General features: G+C 37.9%; 1 protein-coding gene across 1 annotated transcript in view; it reads left to right on the forward strand.

The window, feature by feature from the left end:
* Nucleotides 1-9,622: 9,622 nt before the first annotated feature.
* LOC146005410 (hemolymph lipopolysaccharide-binding protein-like) overlaps nt 9,623-23,752 on the forward strand; it is a 48,251-nt gene continuing 34,121 nt past the window's right edge. Inside the window, exons 1-3 of the mRNA XM_083144648.1 lie at nt 9,623-9,676; nt 11,005-11,105; nt 14,500-14,754. Of these exons, the coding sequence (XP_083000774.1) occupies nt 11,027-11,105; nt 14,500-14,754 (334 nt within the window). The 5' untranslated portion in view covers nt 9,623-9,676; nt 11,005-11,026. The remainder of the gene's footprint in view (nt 9,677-11,004; nt 11,106-14,499; nt 14,755-23,752) is intronic.

The raw sequence follows: 23,752 nt of genomic DNA on the forward strand, positions 1-23,752 counted from the left end.
GACAACATTTTTGTGTTCTACTTACAACCTACCATAAATACCTTCAACAAGGTATTTATACTTTTTCGTTTTTCTTGCTTTACTATAAAAATATGTTGTAACATTTACAATGAAGTGATGAAGGTTCAAATATTTGTTTCATACAAAATCTGTTATAAGATTGTTGAGTTTAATAGCACAGGCTTCAAATATATTAACTTTACTCTGTATTATACAGATGACCATTTTGGTCATTCGTACTTTGGTGTTTGAAGTGTGTGGGAAGTATATATTTATTCCAAGTTTCGGATAGAGAACTTAAATGGCCATTTTACACTGAAACTATAATAGATTAACAAAAGCAAGTCAAGATGCTTTAGATAAAAATAAGAGAGTTAAATACAAACATGGCAATACATAAACAAGAAAACAAACAAAAGAATTACAGATTCAGTGTTAGTGACGACGGGAATGTACTTTCCGAAGAGAATATGGCAATGTTTGAAAGTAGTTTATCGTAGAACGGGAGCAGCCTGAGGAACAGAGAGCGTTGTATAAGAGATATCTTAGTGGCAGTGTTGTGGAACAGTTAAGCTTTACGGTTGATCGACAGGGCACTCTGATATTGAATTCTGTAAGTAGAAGTTAGACATATAGTAATTCACTAGTTATTCGAAATAAAATGAAATTTATACTGTCGTAATTTAGGATTGATCCACTTTACAGTTCAATGTGAACAATAACGCATACGTCGTAAACTTAAATAAATTCAATTCTATAATTGAATCGGTCAGGGGGACATAGTTGTATGCAACAAAAACCAAATGCAAGAGAAACAGCAGAGCAATTAGCCATGTTACTTTGTCTTAAAAGTTTCTACTCAAAGAGGAAGTTCCACGATGCAGAAAACTGTTACATATGTTCATAGAATGTGTGACATCTATATTCATGAAGCCAAACAAACAGTTTTTATTTAGTTTAACGTCTCTGTCGCCGATATTGGCAAAACTGTTGGTAACAATGATTTTCGTGTGACCGATTCAGTTGTACTTATTTAGTTTGTTGAGTTCATGTAAAACTGTTATGTATAAGCACTAAACCAAACTTAAAGCTACAACCATTTAACCAACTCCTGTGTCTTGCTGCTCGAGGGTTCCTGTACCTATTAGTTCAGTAAACAAAGGATTGTTGTCGGAACAACTTTTCTTTCGAATTAACCCCCCTCCCCTGAGCTTCCCCCCTACTCCTTCCCTGAACATTAAGTATGCAGTCTTTCAGAAATTAATTAATTGAATATCTGAAACCAGTGGACATATCGGAAAGTCCTATTTCTCATTTCAGTGCCAACATCACTCCCTGCAAATTTCGTTCTCTTCACGTTTTAAACATTCCCAATGGTTTTTTGAGTAATTTTAAAACAAACTGTAAAAAATGTATATTTTTATATATTTTTTTCTTTTAGGCAACGAATGATAATATGGAAAATTATCCCAACAAAAGTTGTAGAGCATAAAGCTATATTTCATTTGATACCAATAATGACAAGCTTGCTACTAAAATGTGCCGTGTAGCGAGTAAAGTTTGAAGGCACACACGCTTTCAATCTCTATATGCGCTCCTCTACTCTCACTGTCTCTCGAAAAAGTTTAGTTACTTAGTATATAGTCCATGTGTTTACTTCGTTAACGTCCAAGAACTGAAGAAAGCAGCCGCCACGAATGTGGCTGGGGTTAAACAGCGGGCGAGTTGTTTTCGTCCAATCACACTCAACCTTCAGCCAATGAGCGCACCTGTCATCCTGCTCGTATACTTCACGCGGAGTCTCAGTCACATGACTGCGGATACGCTTTTGCCATAGTTTGTAACTTCAATGTGGAGACCGTGGGAAGGAGGAGGAACAAGGTAGCGTAGAGTAGATGTGGAGAGTAGATGTGTGGCAACACTGTGCGTTGAATGTGATTGTTGCAGCTGGTGGGCGCGCTCCGTGGATTCCAAAGCCAGCCGGTCGTTAACGAAGCTAGCGCGTCGAAAATACTGAATGCACACGTTATGATGTTCTTTGTTCATATGTGCTACATGTGCTGTAGATAGATAGCATGTAAAATTTTAATTGTCCTATTTTGAAAATATTGAAATGACCTGTATGCAAATGTTTGCATTACTAAACTCAGAAAAATATCATGCTTTTCGACCATTCTCAAATTGTTGAGCTCTACACATGATTGTTTGAAGTACTTTTTCGTAGTCTAGTTACACTCTGTGTCGGGAATCTGTGGAGTAGCGCTTCGTACAGCTGTAGGTAAGGGGAGAAACCGAGTGAATGGAACAAATCAGTGCGCACTGCTGCAAATAGCTGGTAGCTGAAGCCGCGGTTCCCCCACATGCACTCACTAACTCATTGATCGAATCCTCTGAAGTCCTACTTGCGAAGAGGACCAAAGGCGCAACCATGAATCTTTGTGGGGGGGAAGGGGCAAGTTCCAGGAGGATAAATGTGCCAATAGTAATAATAATAATAATAGGAATAATAATAATTACATTATTTTTATTATTATTATTGTTGTTGAAATTTTATACTGGTATTTTTACAACACGTTGAATTTCACATTAGCTAACAATGAAAAACAAACACACAAACTGTATTTTTGAAAGACAGAAATGTCGAATATAATAATTTTTGTACATATGACATGATTGTGTAACTTTCATGTAGAACACATGTTTTACACATATGAAACATGGAGCGCTGTAAATTAAGAATATACGTATGCAACATGTTAACACTAAATTGTTCACGTATAAAATGTTTCTTTAATAACTATATATTATTTAAATACATTACATGGAGAGTTGTTAAAGATCCAGGTACACATAAATTATAATAGGTTCTGTTGGACTCCGCTGCAGGACCGGAATTCTTTTATATGCACAATTTAAATTCGGTCCAAGTTGCGTATTGTTTCATTGAAGAAAGCTTCCCGGACCGTATTTTGATTGCTCCTGAAAAAAAGGTTCCTTAACCGAATTTAAATTCATCCGGAAAACAGGTTCCTGGGCCGAATTCAAATACTTTAAATATGAAAAGGTTCTACGTTGTCTAGAACTCATTTACGTTTGTTGCTTTTCTCTCCCAGTCCGGGATTGAATTTATTCACAATTCTTGGACCAGAGTTGACAGATTAAAATTTGCTTTCTAAAAATTTTTGCGCTAACGTTTTACATTGGAATGTCACACTGCGGTTGTAGAAACCGTAGCGCAGGAAATAAATCTCTCGTGCGCCACGTTACAAATATGTTGCTACATCAAGGGAAATTGTCCTTTATGCAAGAAAATTCGGGGCAAATGGTGCTGCTCATTGCCAAACTTTTCCTGTGCCGACGCCACCCCTGTCGTTTCCCTATAGAATTTTGTTCGTCACTTGGTTTCCCTAAGCTTTACATTGCAGACACCCAAATCCTAAAATACTCGTTTCACTGCAATACGTTATGTGTATTGCTTAACTTTACGGCGGTGGTAGAAGTTGCCATTGAAAATTTGCTGCTGAAATCCACTAATGGGCGTAGTGTTAAGCAACACACATAATGACTTGCAGGAAAGCGAGTATTCAGTATTTAGATGTCCCATTTTTATTGCCGGTGACTGTATATGAATCTGATGGAATACAGGGTGATTCAAAAGTCCCTCCCATAGGCAACTCAGTTATTAGTGCATATAGCGAAACATGGAAAGAGACGAAAATTGTTGGATATACGGTGAGTTTAAATCTAAAGTGCATGAATTTTCAACGTATCGTGCATCGTTCAGGCTGTAAGACCTTTCCAACGCCGTTTGAATCACTTAAGGTGCCATGATTGACAAAATATTGCGATTTACAGGATGTTGAAAACAATTGTCAATGCCGCAGTTTGCACCACTGTGATTTTGGAAATGCCTAAGATATGGATGTACAAATATATATATATTTTAGTACCTCAGATGGTTCTTTCAGTATGCCAAATTTCAAACGAATCAAAATATGTGATGTTGAAAAGTGCCTCTTCATTGATTGATTTTACGTGGAATGGCCTTAATGATCTGGTAAACAATCACGATAATGATTGCATAATCAATTGAATCATTACAGGTAACTATTTCTTGCTCTCATATTAATCCTAAAAGCCAATAATAATGATAATAAAACGTTTTGAAATTATGTAATGTATTTATTGGCACAAGAATTTCTGTACACAAACTTAGGTAATCCATATTGGAAGTAACATGATCTTGTTCGAGTATAAACATTCATTAATCTCAAACAGGCAATTACAATATTATAATATGTATACTCATTATAATTTTCTACATTGTAAAATTATGTATTTCCCAACATACTTTCTTTCTGCTGGCACTGAAATTAATCCCCCCTTAGTATCTTTCACAGAGAAATGCTGATGTGACGTTGCAAGGAATGGTATGTAGATTTACAAATTCACAAATGGTAGCACAATGTTCTAGAACTTCTGGACCTGGTTCCTTATACCAAATATTATACTTACTACTGACTAGATCTCCTGAAAAAAATCAGAAATGTAAATTTGATACTAGTTGGAATTTACAGTTTATTGAGTTTAAGGTTAATAAAACATGCAGTATGTATGTATGTATATATAGGACCGACCGACTAAGACAAAAACAAACATAGCGTTATGTTCATTTAAGCTTATTGCACATTATGTTTTCATTAACTAAAGGTTTCATAAATTAATTCCAAAGACAGTCACCCCCGAAATGACAGCTTTCGGTTACGTTATATGTCTTCAATACAATATTCATCTTGTCAGACGTTGTGTACTTTTTGCAAATTAAGTGGGTTACTTGGGATAACGCCTACAGATTTCATCTTGACCTACAATACACCAAAATTCCCACTGGACAACACATCCTTCCTTAGAACTAACCTTCCACTAGTCTTTGACGGCATCCTTGTCGTTTATGAGCCCAAATCCCACTCACGGAATATTTGCAACCCACCAATCTGCATTTTGTACCCGATTCGGTTGGCACTTGCAACTGCATTTTGTAAGAACGAAAAATCGTAAAAAATCGATGAAATAGTAACAAATCTATTTTATTTAAATACGAGAATTCTGTTTTCATAAAGTATTTTGTTATTTGTGACTATAATACTGAATCATTTTTATTTTTAAATAAGTAATACTTCTTTTTATTCCTGTCGTGCATTTCACACGTATCAATTGTGTATGTGGCAACCCTAAAACTTAATTAAACATTACATGCAACCTATTAACGCCTTGTGTAAGTTGGGTTGTCTAGTATAAAATGTTGTTTCTTCAGAATTTTGAGGCGATTTGGTTCGAAAAGTTGGTGGGGGGGGGGGAGGACAGTTTACTTTCCTTTGGTAGATACGATTTAGCATAGTGCAGGAGCAAAAATTGCAAGAAATTGGGGGCAACTGTCCCTCCCCCACCCTAATCGCCGCCACTATGTATGGCGGGGTTGATAGAGCGCAGATTGTGCCTTGTTGCCTTATTCCACTCTTCCTGCTAACTGTATAGAAGGTTGCAATGAAGCACATCATCCAGGTCCTAAGCAGGCATAAATTGGACAAGAACATCGCCGTCTGTATCAGCAGACTTGGCGGCAGCGTCGACTGCTTCGTTCCCCTTGATGCCCACGTGACTGAGGACCCAGCAGAAGTAGACTTCAGCACTGGCACAATGATCGAACAATGCGTTGCACTGAAGTCAGCGACACCAGACTCTGAAGCACACTGGTAGAATCAGTGAACACGGACTTTCTTCAGAAAATGAACGTCAGGGAAGTCCACTGTCTTTAGGATTGCGTCTGACTTGGACCCATCCTTACAAAAAGACTGTCAAATTCGGTTAATGGATCGAAATTCCACAAACTTCTGGTTTTGGACCGGATCTGGGATCAGTTTGTTTACTATTCCTTACTGAAATACGCTATAAAAATTGTGATCACCCTGTATTTGTAACAACAAAAGAAAGACGATTCTCAATTTCCAGGAGAAGTCAATAAATGCGATTTACAAGATGAATGGAACTGTTTGTACGGAAGTATTTATTATAAACGTTCATAATGAGTAATATAATGAAATCTCGTAGTGCTGTTTAGTTTATCTCCCTGTGGTAATACACACTTTCACTTTTAACTGGTTATCGTCGATTTTAGGGACAAGAAAAGAGTTGTTGAATTGTTGTTTTAAGTCCAATTTGTGCACAGAATGGCTAATCTGTTTTAAAGGAATACCGCTATTCGGCAGTATCACCCGTCATTCACACATTTCTCAAACTTTCACACATGTCTACAAGTTTCACTGTATTCTCATTTTTACTCATTTTTCGGACAAATACAAATACCCATGCCTTACCCGGGACTCGAACCCGGAACCCTTGGCGTAGTAGCGTGCTGTGCTAACCACTTCGCCACGGAGGTCGACGTACTGGACCTACAGTTTAAAGTGGAATCCGAACCAATGTGCCTCTACCGAGTATCGAACCCGGGATCCCTTTATTTCAAGGCGACGACGCTACCAGCGCCATCGGGGAGACCCACAAGAAAAGAGGTAAATACTTTAGTGTGTTGCATTCTTCCTTTACAGTAAACGTAATTCATATCGAAAGAGTGGCCTCCCCGATGGCGCAGTGGTAACGTCGTCGCCTTGTAATAAAGGGATCCCGGGTTCGATACTCGAACGGAGGCACATAGTTGTTCGAATCCTACTTTAAACTGTAGGTCTAGTCCCGATTAGCCTTACTGTGCATAAAGTGGACTTAAAAGACCAAATCAACCAACCAATATCGAAAGAGTATCAGGAACAGGAAATTGACAATTGTCAAAACAAAGGGTCAGCTGTTGAACTCTTTTCTCTTGGATAAGTGCAACATAATCTCAACGTAAGAGATTGTTGAAAATTATTTTGGTTAGCTTATGTAATACCTCCGAGCACATTACAAACACTACTAAAGGAGCAATGCGTCTTCTCGGTCATCTGTACAGATTCACTGAAATCAACACCAATCATCCATCAGCATATTTTTCAAATCTCCTTTCTCCCCTATTCTTGAATACTGCTCCCCTATCTGGACCATGGCTTCAAAAACTAATCTCTCACGGCTTGCTTCTTCCTCAACTTTCTCCCCGCCATTGCTCGCCACAGAATACCTTCTATGAGGCACCTCCATGAAACAGATATTATGTCTGTCTTGAATATCCAAGCACCACACACTCGTCGCGAATTAGCAGACATGAAATTCTTGAATAAAATTATGAACGGCAAAATTAAATCCGAATTTCTGAGTAGCAAATTTCATCTACGAGACCCCACACGACCAACCCGCAACGTAAAGCTCTTTCACAATCCCACCACAAGAGTATTCTACAGCGGTCTCTTATCTACAGGCTTCCTCGCTCATATAATAACCTGCCTCCAAATATTGTCATATTTTTACCGGAGCACATTTTCAGAAAATTGTTAACAATGAATATGCAATCTTATTTCTTTTCTCTGCCATCTTGTACTCTAATGTTTTGTTGTTATTATTGTTGTCTTTCTGCTGTTACTGTTTCAGTATAAAATGCTCATTCTGTACCTGTATCTGAAACTTTTAGTAAATAAATATAAATACTTCTAATATCAATGAACGTTTTTCTATGTTTGATAAAATTAATTATAAATAAGCACTTACTCATTAACAGGGAACGGATTTTATGTACCAAAAATGTCAGATATCTAATTAGTTATTTTCATCAAAACGTGGAATTCGACATTCAAACGAGCTAAATAAAATGCATTGTTCTTACATGATAATAATTGTAATGTGAAATTGGAATATAAAGTAAGCTGTATTTTTTGTTACCAGGACAATGGATTTCCAAACTTTCTTTCTAAGTGCTGAAACATTAATTCCCTCCTGTTATCATTAAGGACAGAATTGTGTTAACTGAAAACACGTTGAATATCGCATGAAGAAATGGGAGTATACTGGTGAGTGGGTGACACGTGCAGTGGCACAGTGTGAAGTACGTATGCTATTCTAGCCTGATTCTCTCACTTGTGCCTTTTTCTAGTGGTATGGGGGGAAGGGAAGGGTATGCGAGTTATATGTCCACGTTCTTTACTTTTTTATTTCGCTTATAATTATCGTCATCAATTCTTCATTCGCCCAGTACATTGTGGTATTGCGATGTGAGATATTTGGCTACCAATGACGCTCGTACCAGTGTACAGCCTAAACGGCGCATCCTATGTTGAAAATTCAAGCACTTTAGATTGAAACACACTTATTTCCAACAACTTTCCCTTCTTTATATTTCTTTCTATGTGCACTATTAACGGAGTTGCCTATGGAACCGGACTTTAGAATCACCCTGTATTTCTAATAACTGGGAATGTAAACATTAGCTTCATGTACGCTTTTTTAAACAATACTGTATTTCATTTGCGTTATACTTTTACTTTTGTATTATATTAATTTGTCTATCAAAATACGTTATCGTGCATTGCCTAACTTACCCTACCCTGCCCTAACCCAAACTAAATCTAGCATAACTCTGGATCCCTTTGGCGTCCCATTTTAAAATTTTGTACAGTTATTGAGTAGAAGCGTACGTATGACATACATTTTTGAAAGAAAATTAAAAGACCCGTTTTTTGAGAAAATGCCTATCAAAGTTTTTCTTAACACCACCTTCAATTGTTTTTCACCCTGACATAGGCATGCCGTATCTCGTGTGAAAGAGTCCTTCAATATCTTTCCAATGAAGTTTGAATCACTTCCATAGGTGCCCTGAATGCTGAAATATTGCAATTTAAATTTAACAAGATGTTGGGGGGGGGGGGGGGGGGCAAATCGCAGTTTGTACCACTGTAATTTCGGAAATGAAATCTATAAATGTTCATGTTTTCCCACATCAGCTGGCTACTTCAGTATGCCAAATTTCAAATGATTCAAAATCTCTGAGGTTGAAAAGTGCCTCTTCATTAGTTGATTTCACGTGGATCTTTGTCTTGATAAGTTTGAGAATAGTAATTTTATACTCGAAATGAAAAAAAACTGACATGGTTTGGCAACACTAACACTATAGGTGCTCAAGTGCTGACCATACAATAACAAGAAATACCATGAAGGACTTGACAAATTTATTCTTGACATTTTTATTGTACCTCTGTGGAATAGTCCTTTCAAAGACAACGTTCTGTCATAGATTAAAAATGAGTTCTGTTGCATCGACAAAGTTTCTGTGCATTGTCATTATTTCCACTATTTCTACCACATTACTATTAAATCCGTAGGAAATATTACATCACCTGAATGTTAAATATGCTATGTTAAGATAAATCAAAATATCAGATATGCTTATTTATTCCTGTTATTTCGAAAACCATGTTACGAAATCATAAGATACGAAGGTCACACCAAAAGTATCTTCGTATCTGATAAGAATATCCGGTATATTTCTGTAAATTCAATTATTTTTTTCAATTCATGTGTCAGTTATATTGAGATTTGATTGATAGGATTGACAGGACAAAACATTTATCTCAAGTGTTGCACTCGTCTGATATTCTGTTCATAAGCTATAAAAGAAAGCCTTTCAAGCTCAAATAAATGCGTATTTGACGACATCTTATCGCTTCTCTGTCTTTTTCACCAGAATTGAGAATAGAAAGTAAGTTTTATTTCTTGTGAGCTGTAGGTTGGTTATGTTGATTTTTGAAAATGCTGAAAAATGAAATTGACTGTAAGTTTAGTACGAAAGGAATGTTTTTCGATATAAATGATAATAACTCTATTTCAACATGCATAATAAATCACACATTGTAATCACGTTGTGTTAAAAAATTCACGACTTATCGAATTTATATGTATTAATTCAACCAATAGTGAGACTGGGTTTCAAGGATATCTTGGTAGATAAGGCTTAGCATTAACAGGGCACAGTGCGAGGGCAAAATTGGCAAGAAATGGTGTGGGGGGGCAACTGCCCCAAACGTCCCTCTAATCGCCGACACTGAATTCAACTATAGTAAAAGTATAGAAATTCTGGTGTTATGTTGAGAGAAAAAAGAAAATTATTTTAAAATATTAAATTCATAATTTACATGTGTAAGTTGAAATGCACACTATTTGTATTTAATTATAATTGATCACCAATCTAAACACACTCATTTTAGTCAAGACTACTAAAATTATCACGAAGTTGCTCTAATTTTCTCACTACCCAAGAAATTTCAAATATAAAACCTGCTGTAAAGTAAAACTATTGTCCTCGAGTCACGAGGTATCCTACATGACACTAGGTGAAAATATATCAGTAGATTTGCAACAAAATCTTTGATAAGTTGTGTTTTCTGAGTATTCATGACATTAGAGTAAATACAGGGTTTCTATAAATTAGTTATACACAAGTAACTGTTAATTGTGAAGAAAGTGTATGTGTAACAGAAATGGTTTATACATAAACAAATACAGCATATCTTCAAGTTTATTGTCGCACGTTTTTAGTTTCAAACGCCGCCACTGGAGGCGTAAGCGTTTGTTTATCTTACACGAGTACCGACTTGGATTGCTCTTGGTGGAACGATTCCGTGGCCACCTCGTTCGCCTGATTGGTCCCCATGGATTTCTCTATCTCCGGTTACATTAAAGAACGTGTGTTTGTTTCCCCTCTTCCCAGGAACGTCGACGGGGTGGCTACGGAATCTTTCCCCCCACAACCAATCCAAGTCGTTACTTGTGTAAGATAAACAAACGCTTACGCCTCCAGTGGCGGCGTCTGAAACTAACAACGTGCGACAATAAACTTGAAGATATGCTGTATTTATTGATCTATAAACCATTTCTATTACACATACACTATCTTCACAATTAACGGTTACTTTTGTATAACTAATTTATAGAAATCCTGTATATGCATTCCGTCTTAGCATAATAATTGTGATATCATTCCTGCATGCAAGAAAGTTGATTTAATTATATTTCCTTGTCCTATTTTAGATTATAACTTCTTAACAAGACAATGAAACTCCTGACAGTTGTTCTGTTGGTATCGTGTGTCATTTCAGCATTTGGTCTCAATGTAAAGACCTTGGTGTCAGGTAAGTGCAAGTTATTTTCTCTCACTGACTCCTATATGTTTTGATGGGTAAATTTTCATCTCTCTCTCTCAAGCTTCACTGAATCAAACCAGTATGTCCCAGTTCTTCTACCCTTCGCTTATGAACCTCATTTGTAAGTGTAATATAAATATGAGCCAAGAGGAACAGGATCATTTTCTCGGTTCACGTATTATAATGTGATACAGTGTGCTCGTAATACATAACTTAACTTAATTATAACAAAGATAATAATAATAAATTCGACTGGATCAAAATGAAAGAAAGACGAAAGTACAGAAATTTACTGTTATATAGACATTCCTTTGTACATAATCTCGGTTATACAAAATAAGAGGTAATAAATAAACAATAAATAAATACACCACACTAATCAGAGCCAAGCTTATAAAACAAGTTTCTTGCAGATACAAACCAAACACGTGGGAGTTAGATCATAGCGTGGCAACGCTGTCTGCGTAAGAGCCTCTCTGCTGGCTTCCATTCGCTCGTCGCTGCCCAGCACACGACTTTTTCCTCGTTTCTCATTGGCGCAGAAACTGAGAAGTGATCGCTAGCGCGGGAAACGTTACAGGTTGTAACACACGCGGTATAGTTGGGCTTCTTGTGATGAAGCTCTATGGAGTGGATTTTTCCGTGCGACAAGGTTGAACATGCTACAGAAACCGTGTCGCATTTGAGCCAACATCGAATTTAGCAAGAATGTCGCCCAACGTGGGGTACGTAGCGACAATCTTTTCTGCGAAATCAATGATTTATCCACGCACCCCAACACCCTACAACACCCCCCAAACATTCTCTCAAAATTTCCTCAACACCCCTTAAACGTTTTCACAATAGGCTTAACTTTGGTTCTAAATATATAGCCTATCCCTAAACCTCCCATACACATAGAACTCAAACGTGTTAATTGACACATATACAGGGTGTCTCATAAGTAATAGCGCAAACTGATACAGATGAAAGTACACGATAATAGGAGCAAAAAAGTATTAGTATGTAAACATGGGTCTGCAAACGAGCCGTTTTCGAGTTAATCGCGAATGTGTGGTAACAAGCCGCCACTGACTTCATTGTTTGTAAACGTCGTCCTAGTTGGTAAAATACTAATAATGTGTGCGAATGTGTGGTTACAAGTCGTCATGATTGCATTTTGTAAACACCGAGTGCTCCTTGCGCGGTCTTAGGTTTGCTCTTTATTTACAAATCAGAACATTTCCAAGAGGTGGCGTTGTAGTCAAACAGAACATTTCCGAGAGGTGACGTTGTATGGATACAATCAGTATACCGTCTAATCATACTGTGGGAGTAACGTGAGTTGTGCTGGACTGTGTAGTGAAAATGGAACCTTACAGCAACGAAGAGTATGCGGATATGCATTTTGTGTATGGTTTGGCTAACGGCAATGCACGCGAGGCTGCACGCTTGTACCAAGAAAAATAACCTGCTCGAAGGCACCCCGAGAGTCGCACACTTACTAGGGTACATCAACGCCTCAAAGAACATGTGAGCTTCGAACATGGTAGGAGAGCATTTAGACCTGCACGCATTACGCGTGAAGTTGAGGATATGGTGTTGGAAGCAGTAGAACACTCTCCAGGAACCTCGACGAGGAAAGTGCCGCACAAGTGCCAGTAAGCCGCAGAAGTTTATGGAGAATTTTACATCGCAATTCACTCTACCCCTACCACCTCCAACGAGTTCAGTGTCTCAATGATACGGATTGTGTTCCTAGACTGACGTTTTGTCAGTTGATGCAACAACAAGTTGTACTCAACCCTCGTTTTGCAAGTAACATTATATTTACAGACGAAGCGGAGTTCACACGCGATGGTATTTTTAATTTTCATAATTCTCATATTAGGGGTGTACTAAACCCACATGTTGTTCATGAGGCACCACATCAGCAACATTTCTAATTCAATGTGTGGTTAGGGGTACTAGGTGATCGTCTCATTGGACCATACATCCTTCCAAGAAGACTCAACGGACCAAAGTACCTTCAGTTTTTGCGGCATGATCTCCCAGGATTGGTTGAGGATGTTCCCCTTGATCCACGTCAGAGTATGTGGTATATGCGTGATGGAGCACCGACATATTTTGCTGCTGTTGTGAGACGACATCTAACACGCAGATATCATCAAAGATGGATAAGTCGAGGCGGACCTGTACCGTGGCCTCCAAGGTCACCGGATCTAAATCCTTTGGATTTTTGTGTCTGGAGTCACCTGTAGTGTACAACACTCCCGTTGACACGGTTGAAGAACTGGAACAGAGAATTGTGACCAATTCCGAAATGATCCGGGGGTGTTCGAAAGAATTCGAAACTGAATGTGGAATTGCGTACAGTATTGCATCCAGATGGAAGAACTACACTTTGAACACCTCCTTTAACAGGTACGACTGTACAGTAAGTGTAACGTAAAACATACCTAGGTACTAAAGTAGTGCTGTATTACTTGTTAAAATAAGTAGAATGTTCAATAATAGCAATGAGATCTTCTGATTTTTCATACTGTATTATTGGTATTTTACCAACTAGGAAGACGTGTTTGTAAAAAACACTGAACTCAGTAATGGCCCGTACCCACACATTCCCAAACATTATTAGCATTTTACCAACTAGGACGACGTTTACAATGAAATCAGTGGCGGCTTGTTATCACACATTTGCGATTAGCTCGAAAACGGCTCGTTTGCAGACGCATGTTTACTGAGACTTCTTTGCTTCTATTATCGTGTACTTTCACCTGTGTCAGTTTGCTCTATTACTTTTGAGACACCCTGCATGTTGACTCCAATAACACATTAACGTGAATAAACTGCAAATAATGAGCTTTTTGTTGAATCAAAATACACACAGAAATGCATAAAAGTGCACTTTTATCAGCTGGTGTTCCGTGGAATGCACTTAAATGCATCAGTTGGGAAGATTAGACAAGATCATTTAAAGATAACAAAATTACACATATAGCTGTGTCAATTCATGCATTAAAAATGAATGTATATAATTGTGTATTCTTGTATGTTGCTGTATTTTAAACCACTCGTTCAATATGAATTCTCAAACTATGTATTTTAAACTTCGCCACTTTCAAATTAGTAATGGCCTGCAACGTGTTTTATCATGTTTGATGTTTGATCCTTGTTTGTCACAAGTTTTTACATTGTGTTTGTAGAGAGAGAGAGTGATCCTGTCTTCCAGAATAGCACATGAGACTAAATTGCGGCATGACATCAGTCAATTGTTTTAGATTCCACCTATTGTAAAGGCGGATAATAAGACTTAATAGTTTTGAAAGTGTTTTTATTGATTTGTGGTTACTATAGAATAATAACCGATAATTATAAAAACGTGGTGTTTTGATCATTACAGAAAATGGAAGTAGGGTGATTGAATATGAACCAGGGCACCAAGTGGGACGCCACATTTACCACACAGAAAGCAAAGTCTGGGACGAAGCGGTGCTAATTTGTGCCCTGCAAGGAGCGCACTTAGCAGTCATCAATTCAGTTGAAGAAGAGACCGCTGTTTCTAACATTGTTGCCAGTTACGGCGTGCCAGTGGCAGGTTATGTGTTCATTGGATTTCACGACAGGAACGCGGAGGGACTCTATGAGACGGTTCTAGGTGAGTGGTGAAATCTGACGTTGTTATTAAATAGTTACTTTGAGTTTTAATTTTAAGTTCACGGTACTTTAGTATTATACGGTCTACCTCATTTCAGACCGTCTGTTTTCTGGGAAAGCAAAAGAATCACATATGGACCTAACGGGTAGGTTAGGTTAGGTTAGGTTAGGTTAGGTAGTCCGTATAATACTAAAGTACCAAGTTCACTTTATGCACGGGAAGGATAATCAGGATTGGATCTACAGTTTAAAATTGGATTAGTACCGCTGTGCCTCCACCGGGAATTGAACCTGGGACACCTTGATTACAAGGCGGCGAATTTACCACTATTCTTTTTCTAATTTCCCTTTTAAATCAAACAATTACAGTAATTCTTTACAAAAGTTTACAGTTATGTTAATCAAGTATTACATTTAAAAAGTTGGCATAATGTAACTTTGTATAATCTTGAGACATGTGTTCATATTCTTGTATTAGAGTTAGTCCAAAGTCCAAATAATTATAATTTTTCCCAACAGGAAATAAAAATATTAGGTATTGTACTATTAACCATTGAACTGATTTTTTATTTGTACTTGGGAAAAAGTGAAACTCTGATAGAATTATATTTTTTACTGACACATGGTTTGGTGAATTGGCAAATTCTACTGAGCATTGTTCTTAATTTTGACCAAGCTGTGGCTGATTTTTTTTACAATCTGTTATCTTATGGGTAATCGAATCAGGAACATGACAATTATAACAATTTGGAGAATTACTGAAACCGTATTTATGACATCTATCTTCCGTTACAATGTAAAAAAAAATACACTTCTTGTACACTTTTGGTACACTTTCTTGCATATAATATTAGGGCGTGTCATTTAAGGACGGAAAATTTTCTTTTGCGAATTTGCTCAATGAGGGGTTCTGAAAATATGTTATTGGACATGAGCAATCCAAATCTGCAATTATTTTTATGATTGGTTGATGATTAGCTTGGTAAATTGAGGTTTGTTTGAAATGCACTAAAAAAAGCCAAAAACTCTCATTTTAAAGCGAAGTTGAAGTTTTTAATCATTTTATATAAGCAAAAATATAAATAAATTTTGTTTCCAGCTGTAACAACATATCATTACTTTATCTTATAACGTCCAATTATAGTAAAAAAGAATAATATTAATTAGAATTAATAACAAGTTTCATCAAGTCCCGTTTTGATTCATTTCTTGACAAAAGCCGACGACCTGCTTCTTGGCCTCTGATGTAGCCTTCCTTTTTTCCTGTCTATACACTTTTCCTGCAGCCTCCGTGACTTGTTTCACACAATCCCTTTCAATCCCTTGACAATGACAAGGCCACTGAGGAACTTGCATAGGCTTGTCAATAAATTCCTTTATTTCTGTCATTTTGCATGTTAATGGAGGTTCATAAACTCCATCAAACCAATCTATCAACTCCAATAAGTTTGAAGCAGAGGTGTTTATAGAAGGTGTCTTCCTTGGACGTACTGAAAGGTCTCCAAATGTATCATCATTGCCACCTCTCAAATCGATGATCTTTTGAATTCCAGGCCTCCTTTCTTCCTTATTATTTGAGCACAGCAGTGTCTGAATTAACATTTCACTAAATGCATACCACGCTGAATGCTTAACAGTCGGCAAAACAGCATTTACTACAGCCTTGTTTTGCAGTCTAAGCTGTTGCAATTGAAAAATACAAATGACGTGGGCCTTCTATTTACAAATGTTTTACTTTGACATTGAACCAGCACGGATAGTACACACCAACGATGTATTCCACAATCAGCCTTAAATTCTCGAGATTTTTGCCTTTTAGGCCATGTTTGGAAAGCCAGAAGCGACAAAGTCTGTTTGCTGTTGTAAGCCACCTTGAATGGCTCACTGGTCCAATTTCAAGAAGTGCCAGATTATTGGGAAGTTTACCTGCTCTTATGGCCTGTGTAATTCTATATCCATACGCTTGATCGGTTGACAGATCCTTCACAATACTGTCACTGAGTTCAATAACAGGTACTCCAATTGAAATTGTTGGAAATTTAGGATTAATATCAAGCTCTGTAGCTGCATCTAACATTTTACCAATGTCACCTGTCCACTTGTTGTTTGACAAAGTCTTCCCATCAAGGGCTGTGATTAAATGGCGAAGAGGTAACTCGTTGGTGTGAAGAGCACAAACTAGCCAGTTAAGTTTGCGGCCTAGTTTGACTTCTACCCAGTGCATGGTGCCACCTTCCCAGCCTGTATTAATATTTGTTGAATCACCTCTAATTGCTTGTATTGTTTTATCAATACCTTTCTCTTTCATGAAATTCAGTAAATTGTCAGCAATTATTTCAGCTGGTTTTTCATTCTTTGAGCTTTTCTCTGGTGTAAAGTGATAAAGGTATCTCCCACCTGGCTCACTACAAACTGAATAATGTTGTTCTTTCATAGTACTGGGAAACTGCCCCTCTGAATTTTCAGCCTTCAGCATAACTTTAGTTGAATCTTCACGACCATCGAAAAATATGCAATCAATTTGACCTTCTTACAAATTTCTTCAAATTTATTGTCTAATGATGATGTCAATTTCTCCTGTGCTCTCTTTACTTTATTGGGGTCAACAACAAGTTTCGTTTTTTTCGGTGATCAAGCCGATATCAATAAATGCAGCGGTGGTAATTGCAGCTGTGCCACGAAGACCAACACCGTATCTGATGCTCTGCATAGCAACATTAGGTATATCTAATGTATTGTACTGTTTCTCTCCATTAGAAGTTGAAGGAGCTGCTAAATCATAATTTGATTCACTTCCATCTTCTGTATCAGATTCTTCTTCCTTATTTCCAACCCCAGAGGAACTTTCTTCATGTGATGGAAGTGAAGAAGTCTGCAAGCATTCCTTTTTATATTCAGCAAGTCTTGTTCTCTCAACTTCTCCTCGCTTTTGCTTCTTTATCAGTCTGTTATGTTCTGGAAAATCTGGAAAACCAATTTGGTGTGGTCCAATAGAACCAATCTTGTTTCTCTGGCCTTTAATGAAAGCAAGTTCTTTCACTGGGATCTTCTTGTCAATTAATGTGAGCTTCTTTTGTGCAATCTGTAGCACAGCCAAATTCAGAGCACATAATGATTTCACATTTGCAATTGAGAATGTCAAAGAGCTTGTCAAGTTTTGAAGCAAAGGCTTCTTTAATATCTAAGTTGCCCCTTCCAAGAGATATGTTTTTTGCTTGCTCCCAACTTTCTTGAATCTTTGCTAATACTGTAACTCTTGAATTCACAACAGGGAAAACAAAAGAACAGTTTGCTCGTTCCCATTTTTAGGATATATGTCTTTTGTAACACTGGCAGCTGCATAGTTTCTCATATCCTCACTACTTGGTTCTCTCAGCAACAGTCCATATCTTAACACGTCTCGCAAAGTTGGTAATTCAGAAGGCAACATGTCTCTTCCACTTCCAATAAGGTTGCTCATATGTGTGAATGTTCCCTGTCTTGTTCTCTTCTTTGTAGTCATAGTGAAGCAGTTATCACTGGTTGTAGAAAGCAAAAAAAATGTCACATATCTGCCACGCCACAGCCACACTGTCATTGACACAGTTGACACCGATTGCAACTCTCAAAATGGAAATTCTTCAGTCTCTGTTGGAAAAAAGAAAGGAGTATAATATTAATATTAATAGTACAAAATATAACATAATAATAGTAAAATATTAATATTACATATAACTACAATACATATATAAGAGAACTACAATAACTTGTAATCAATTTTAGGCATTTATCAACATCTGTTTTCATGAAAATTTGGGAATAACCCATACGTTTAAATGACAGAAAAATTTAAAAATATTAAAAAGTAGGAACTTTTCACATAGATATTTACCAAGCAAGACCTAAATATTTACAAGTAACCAAAATATATTTCAAATTACCTAATCATACCACAACTTTTTAACACCCCTCAAATCAGGATTTTTAAAGATGAAAAATTCAACACGCCCTAATATAATATGCACAAGATGTGTACTGAAGGTGTTGCAAAAGTGTACTTAAAGTGTTCTAGATGTGTGCGACCCGAAATGACGAAATTTTGTACACTTGTTGCACACTTTGGGGACACATTCAAAGTTGTGTGCACTTCTTCAACGCTTTCTGTACACTTTTGTTTAAAGTAAGTCTGTACACTTCTTGTACACTTTTGTAGCACATGATTTCATTTTGTGTTGTTGGTCATATCGATTGCTATTTTATACTTTTTTGACAAATGAATATCTTATGAACATAAATCAATTTCATTATATAAAGCAGTAACACACTTGAAAGCAAGCAACATTAAACAATAACAAAATATAACTATCTTTTTTTCCTGGAACACATGGAAATCGCATTGCATCATGAAACTATCAATACTTTATTGTTTAATGTACCAATTTGATAATTGGATAAATCTCATTAAAATTGAAGAAGGAGCAAGTTGAGTGTTCCGAGGAAATTAATAGATTTTCTTAAATCGAACTATTCATCTTTAAAGCACACCAAAACAGATCGTTAACTTCGGGGGGCTGGTTGTTGCTGGAAACTTGTCATCATCATTATTATGTAACGCCACTTACTTCGCCTTACACAGAAAAAATTGGTTTGTTTGGAATTACCAAAAAAGTTTGGTTGAGCTGTTTGGTTATGCTTTTTGTTTCCGATAACCAAATGTTGCTTGTAATTACTAAATAATTTTGTTTGAGAATACCAAAAAATTTGGTCAGACGAAATTTGGTACTCGTAAACAAAATGATACATAAGTAAAGAGAAACAAAACTTTTGGTTAAATTTACTATATGTGCGTGAGCGTGCTTCTGAATTTGAAATAACGATTGTCCAGTTTCGTCGAGTGTAGTATGAAAATACTTTGTCGAAAATTGAAACTCATGTATATAGATAATTACTCGAAGCGAGTCTTTATGTTGTTGTGTAACCTAATATTCTGAAAAAAAAAGGTAAAAAAGGTAAAGTAAAGTGTTCCCCTGTGCATAGCACCACGCCATGAAGGCGTATAGGGGGTGTGGGGGTAACGCCCCACACTTTCTTGATCCGGTCGTGAGTGGGGGTGATGTGATCAGCATCACGCCCCTGACCGCCTTTAACCCCCAGGGTTTCCCCCGGGTACACATGTTATTCGACGCTGGGTAGGCGCCGGGGCCGCTTCCACCGTTAGAAAAGTTCCCGGATTTGAACCGGCCGGGGATCGAACCCGGGACCTTGAGCATGGTAGTCAGACGCTTTACCGACTGAGCCACCGCGGCCACAATATTCTGAAAAAAAAATATTCTGAAAAAAGCTCAGAATATACTTACTTTATACTGAGTTTCCTACACCGGCCGCTAGATGGTTCTGTCAAAATGTGTACAAGAAACATAAGTTTTTGTACAACAAATAATGATACGTTTGATTATAATCACAGTGAAAAATTGTGCTTTAACACTCTTCGAAAAATATGTGAACATCTAAGATACAAATTAAAGAAGAAAATGTACTGCAGTGAATAAAAGTGAATCTCCCATGAGCAACCTTTTTGATTCTGGACTATATAAGTAGAAGGTACGTGCTTCGCAGAAAAACAAACACACATCACACAAAATTTAAGGTTCACAGTTGAAAGTTGTTGCTTTTTCCTCCTTCAATTGTGGAGTTAAATGTGAAGTAACTGTATTTTTATTTTAGAAACTAAGTATGAGTACTGAATTGCGATATATCTCATGTGTGCAAGAAGTGTCGCTCAAGTATTTTCACAAGTGTTCCAAATGTGTAAAGTGTACCAGAAGTGATCAAAAGTAGTTTCTGCAGCACACTTCTTACACACTTTTGGGCAGAGGTGGTCATTTGCGTTCAACCTCCCTCACCCTCACCCCCACGGCTCAGCTTCGCCCTCACCCTCACCAGTCGCCCTCACCCTCACACGCCCTCACCCTCACGGCTCGGCTTCGCCCTCACCCTCACGATTTGCCTTTCGCCCTCACCCTCACACGCCCTCACCCTCACGACTCACAGTTCGCCCTCACCCTCACACGCCCTCACCCTCACGACTCACCAGTCGCCCTCACCCTCACACGCCCTCACCCTCACGGCTCGGCTTTGTCCTCACCCTCACACGCCCTCACCCTCACAACTCTGCTTTCTCCCTCACCCTCACACGCCCTCACCCTCACGGATGGATCTCGCCCTCACCCTCACGGATCGATCTCGCCCTCACCCTCACACACCCTCACCCTCACAAGTCTTCGGAGGGTGAGGGTGAGGGTGAGGTCTGCCCTCATGAGGGTTGCCCTCCGTAGAGAGTTAGCGATGTTTGAAGAAATAACTGGTTCCTTTACCACGTGCATTTTATACATTGAAATGACACGAAATTGTTAACTCATTCATGTGAAGGAAGTTAATAATAATGATAATAATAATAAATTTTCTTTATTAAGCAAGAAGGTTTAACAATGAGTATCATTTTGGACTAAGATTATTTGAGTTATACGTTGTCACAAAAATCGTGTCATACGAGTATACAGTATTGTGGGTGGGCCCTTGGGTGGGCCACTGACAGTAGCGTTCACTTTATAAACACCTTATCATTGGAAGATGCAACTGCTCTGTCTTTATTTCTTGTTGTTTATCACACTATAACAATGATAATATACAAGCAGCTGAGTTGTATCACTTCATTCTCTGCCCAGAGATATTGGACTTGATCTCACTACGTCACAATTACCGGAATTCCATAGATGAGAAAGACTTGCCCCACAGGCGTTCAAAGCCCCTACCCCCACCCTCTTGTCTGCAAGGACAGTTTGGATTTGAAAAACAACATTCCATTCACTGATCTTCTTGGAAACCGTGATGGAAATCTGCACCTCCAACAGGAGTAGCTTGAAGTCAGCTTATAAATGGAAATATGTTCACTAAATAGAACGTAGAAGCTTTTAAAAGGGGGAAATATATTGACGGGGCATAAATTTCGTGATTATGAAGACAGAACAATCAAAGTACAATAGTACTGTGCTACAATTTTGAATATGTCAGTCAATTTCAAAAATTATTTTTCATTGATTCGTGAATCGCTGATTGTATCGTGTCGTGGTTAAATAAACTTTCCTTTGTCAAACAGACTAGTGCCCACGCTGTCATTTTGACAGTGGCGCAACTACAGGGGAGCAGGGAGGCATTGCCCCCTAAAGCTTCGACGGAAGTAAATTCTAGGGGGGCAAACGTTGACGGCCAAGGGCATTTCCAGGGGGTACATAGGAGCAATTGCCCCCCCCCTTGATTTCAAATTTTGTGCAAATAAAATACATTTCGTAAAATTTTCTTGCTCGCTTCGCTCGGACTGCTTGCTTTACTCAATCTCGTCAAGTTCAGAGCCGTAGTTAGGGGGCGGCGGGAGTCGGCCATGGACGCCGAGCGATCTAAATTAAAAAAGCTATAAAAGAGAGAATGCCATGGCGCCCCGTGAAATTATTTGCGCCATATTAAATCAATATTCTTTTCAGTTTGGAAAAATTGGATCTAAATATTTTCTTATACGCTTTGCTCGCAATATAATTGTTTTCTATAATGTAATATATTTAGGCAATATACATCTGTTGTACATATATGTATTGAATAAATTTTGAATTTGTACACAATTTAGTGGCAGCATGTTGCATATGTATTTTCTTATTTTATGTCGCTCCATATTGCATATGTGTAAAACATATGATGTACATGAAAGTTATACATGTCATGTGTACGAAAAGAATTATAATCGGAATGCATTTATCGTGCATTTTCTGCCATTCAAAAATACAGTTTGTGTGCTTGTTTTCCATTATTAGCTAATGTGAAATTGAAAGTGTTGAAAAAATATTTCAAATCGTTTGACCAAACAAATGCTTTAGCACCGACTTCTACCCCTTTTTTTGCGTAATTTAAGAGGATAATAACGTTTTTGATGCTGCTGCTGCTGCTACTACTACTACTACTACTACTACTAATAATAATAATAATAATAATAATGTCATTTTTACTACTACTACTACTACTACTACTACTACTATTGGTGCTTTTACCCTGGTACAGTGGGATCCATAAGTATTACCAAGCAAATTGTCCATCACAACATTTACTCCCTTTGTTTTATGCAATGAGAGCTTCACAAACTGACAAAAAAAACACCAAGCAATCTGCTTACAACCTCTGAACCAGTATACATAAAAAATCAGTCCTTAAAAATACGTAAGATTAAGATAAAAACCAACGAAAATAGTCATGGATAATTTGCTGAGCAATACTTGTGGATCCCACTGTACTTGCCCCGCCCCGACAAAAATTCGTTGTTGCACCCTCTGCGTTTTGGAATCCAAGGATTCCACTTCTAGCTGGTGTACAATTTAGTACTTCTCCCATTGTAATTGTAGGTGCAGTAGATATTAGCTTATTTGAGCATAAAATTTACGTCTATAGCTCGACCACAAGGAAAAAAACCTTCCGTCCAAAGCGTTCGCGCAACTTCCCTGCCGTTATCGGTGTTCGGGGCAGTGTTGCCAGGTCAGATTTGAAAAATTCGGGAGATTGTTCCTTGGGAAACCAGAAGATCTGCTACAAAATCCGATGATCTAATAGTAGCGGATGAACGACGTTCTTGGGGGCGGAGGAGCGGTATTGTCGTGCGCACTGGGGGGGGGGGGGGCAAGGGGAATGGCGCGCATTGTTTACGGTGTAAACGTCACAGATACTTTTGTAACAATGGTGCTAAACCCAGAACTCTGTGCTTGGCGAAAATAAACCGAAGATCTCCATTTCAGGAGTGGACATATTTCAAACAAAAGAAAGTAAACCGCCCGAGGGAACCGACCAACATCTTTCATCTCTTCTGCATTTTCCGGTTAGAGGGTGCGTGGAAAACACCCTCAAATTTGCCCTTTCTCAGCACCGACACAAGGGGTTTGTGATGCCTCTATTATCGCGAGGAATTTTTATGACAGGAAATGGTA

This window comes from Lepisma saccharinum, chromosome 23 (assembly GCF_977018435.1).
Source record: "Lepisma saccharinum chromosome 23, izLepSacc3.1, whole genome shotgun sequence".
NCBI classification, from domain to species: domain Eukaryota; kingdom Metazoa; phylum Arthropoda; class Insecta; order Zygentoma; family Lepismatidae; genus Lepisma; species Lepisma saccharinum.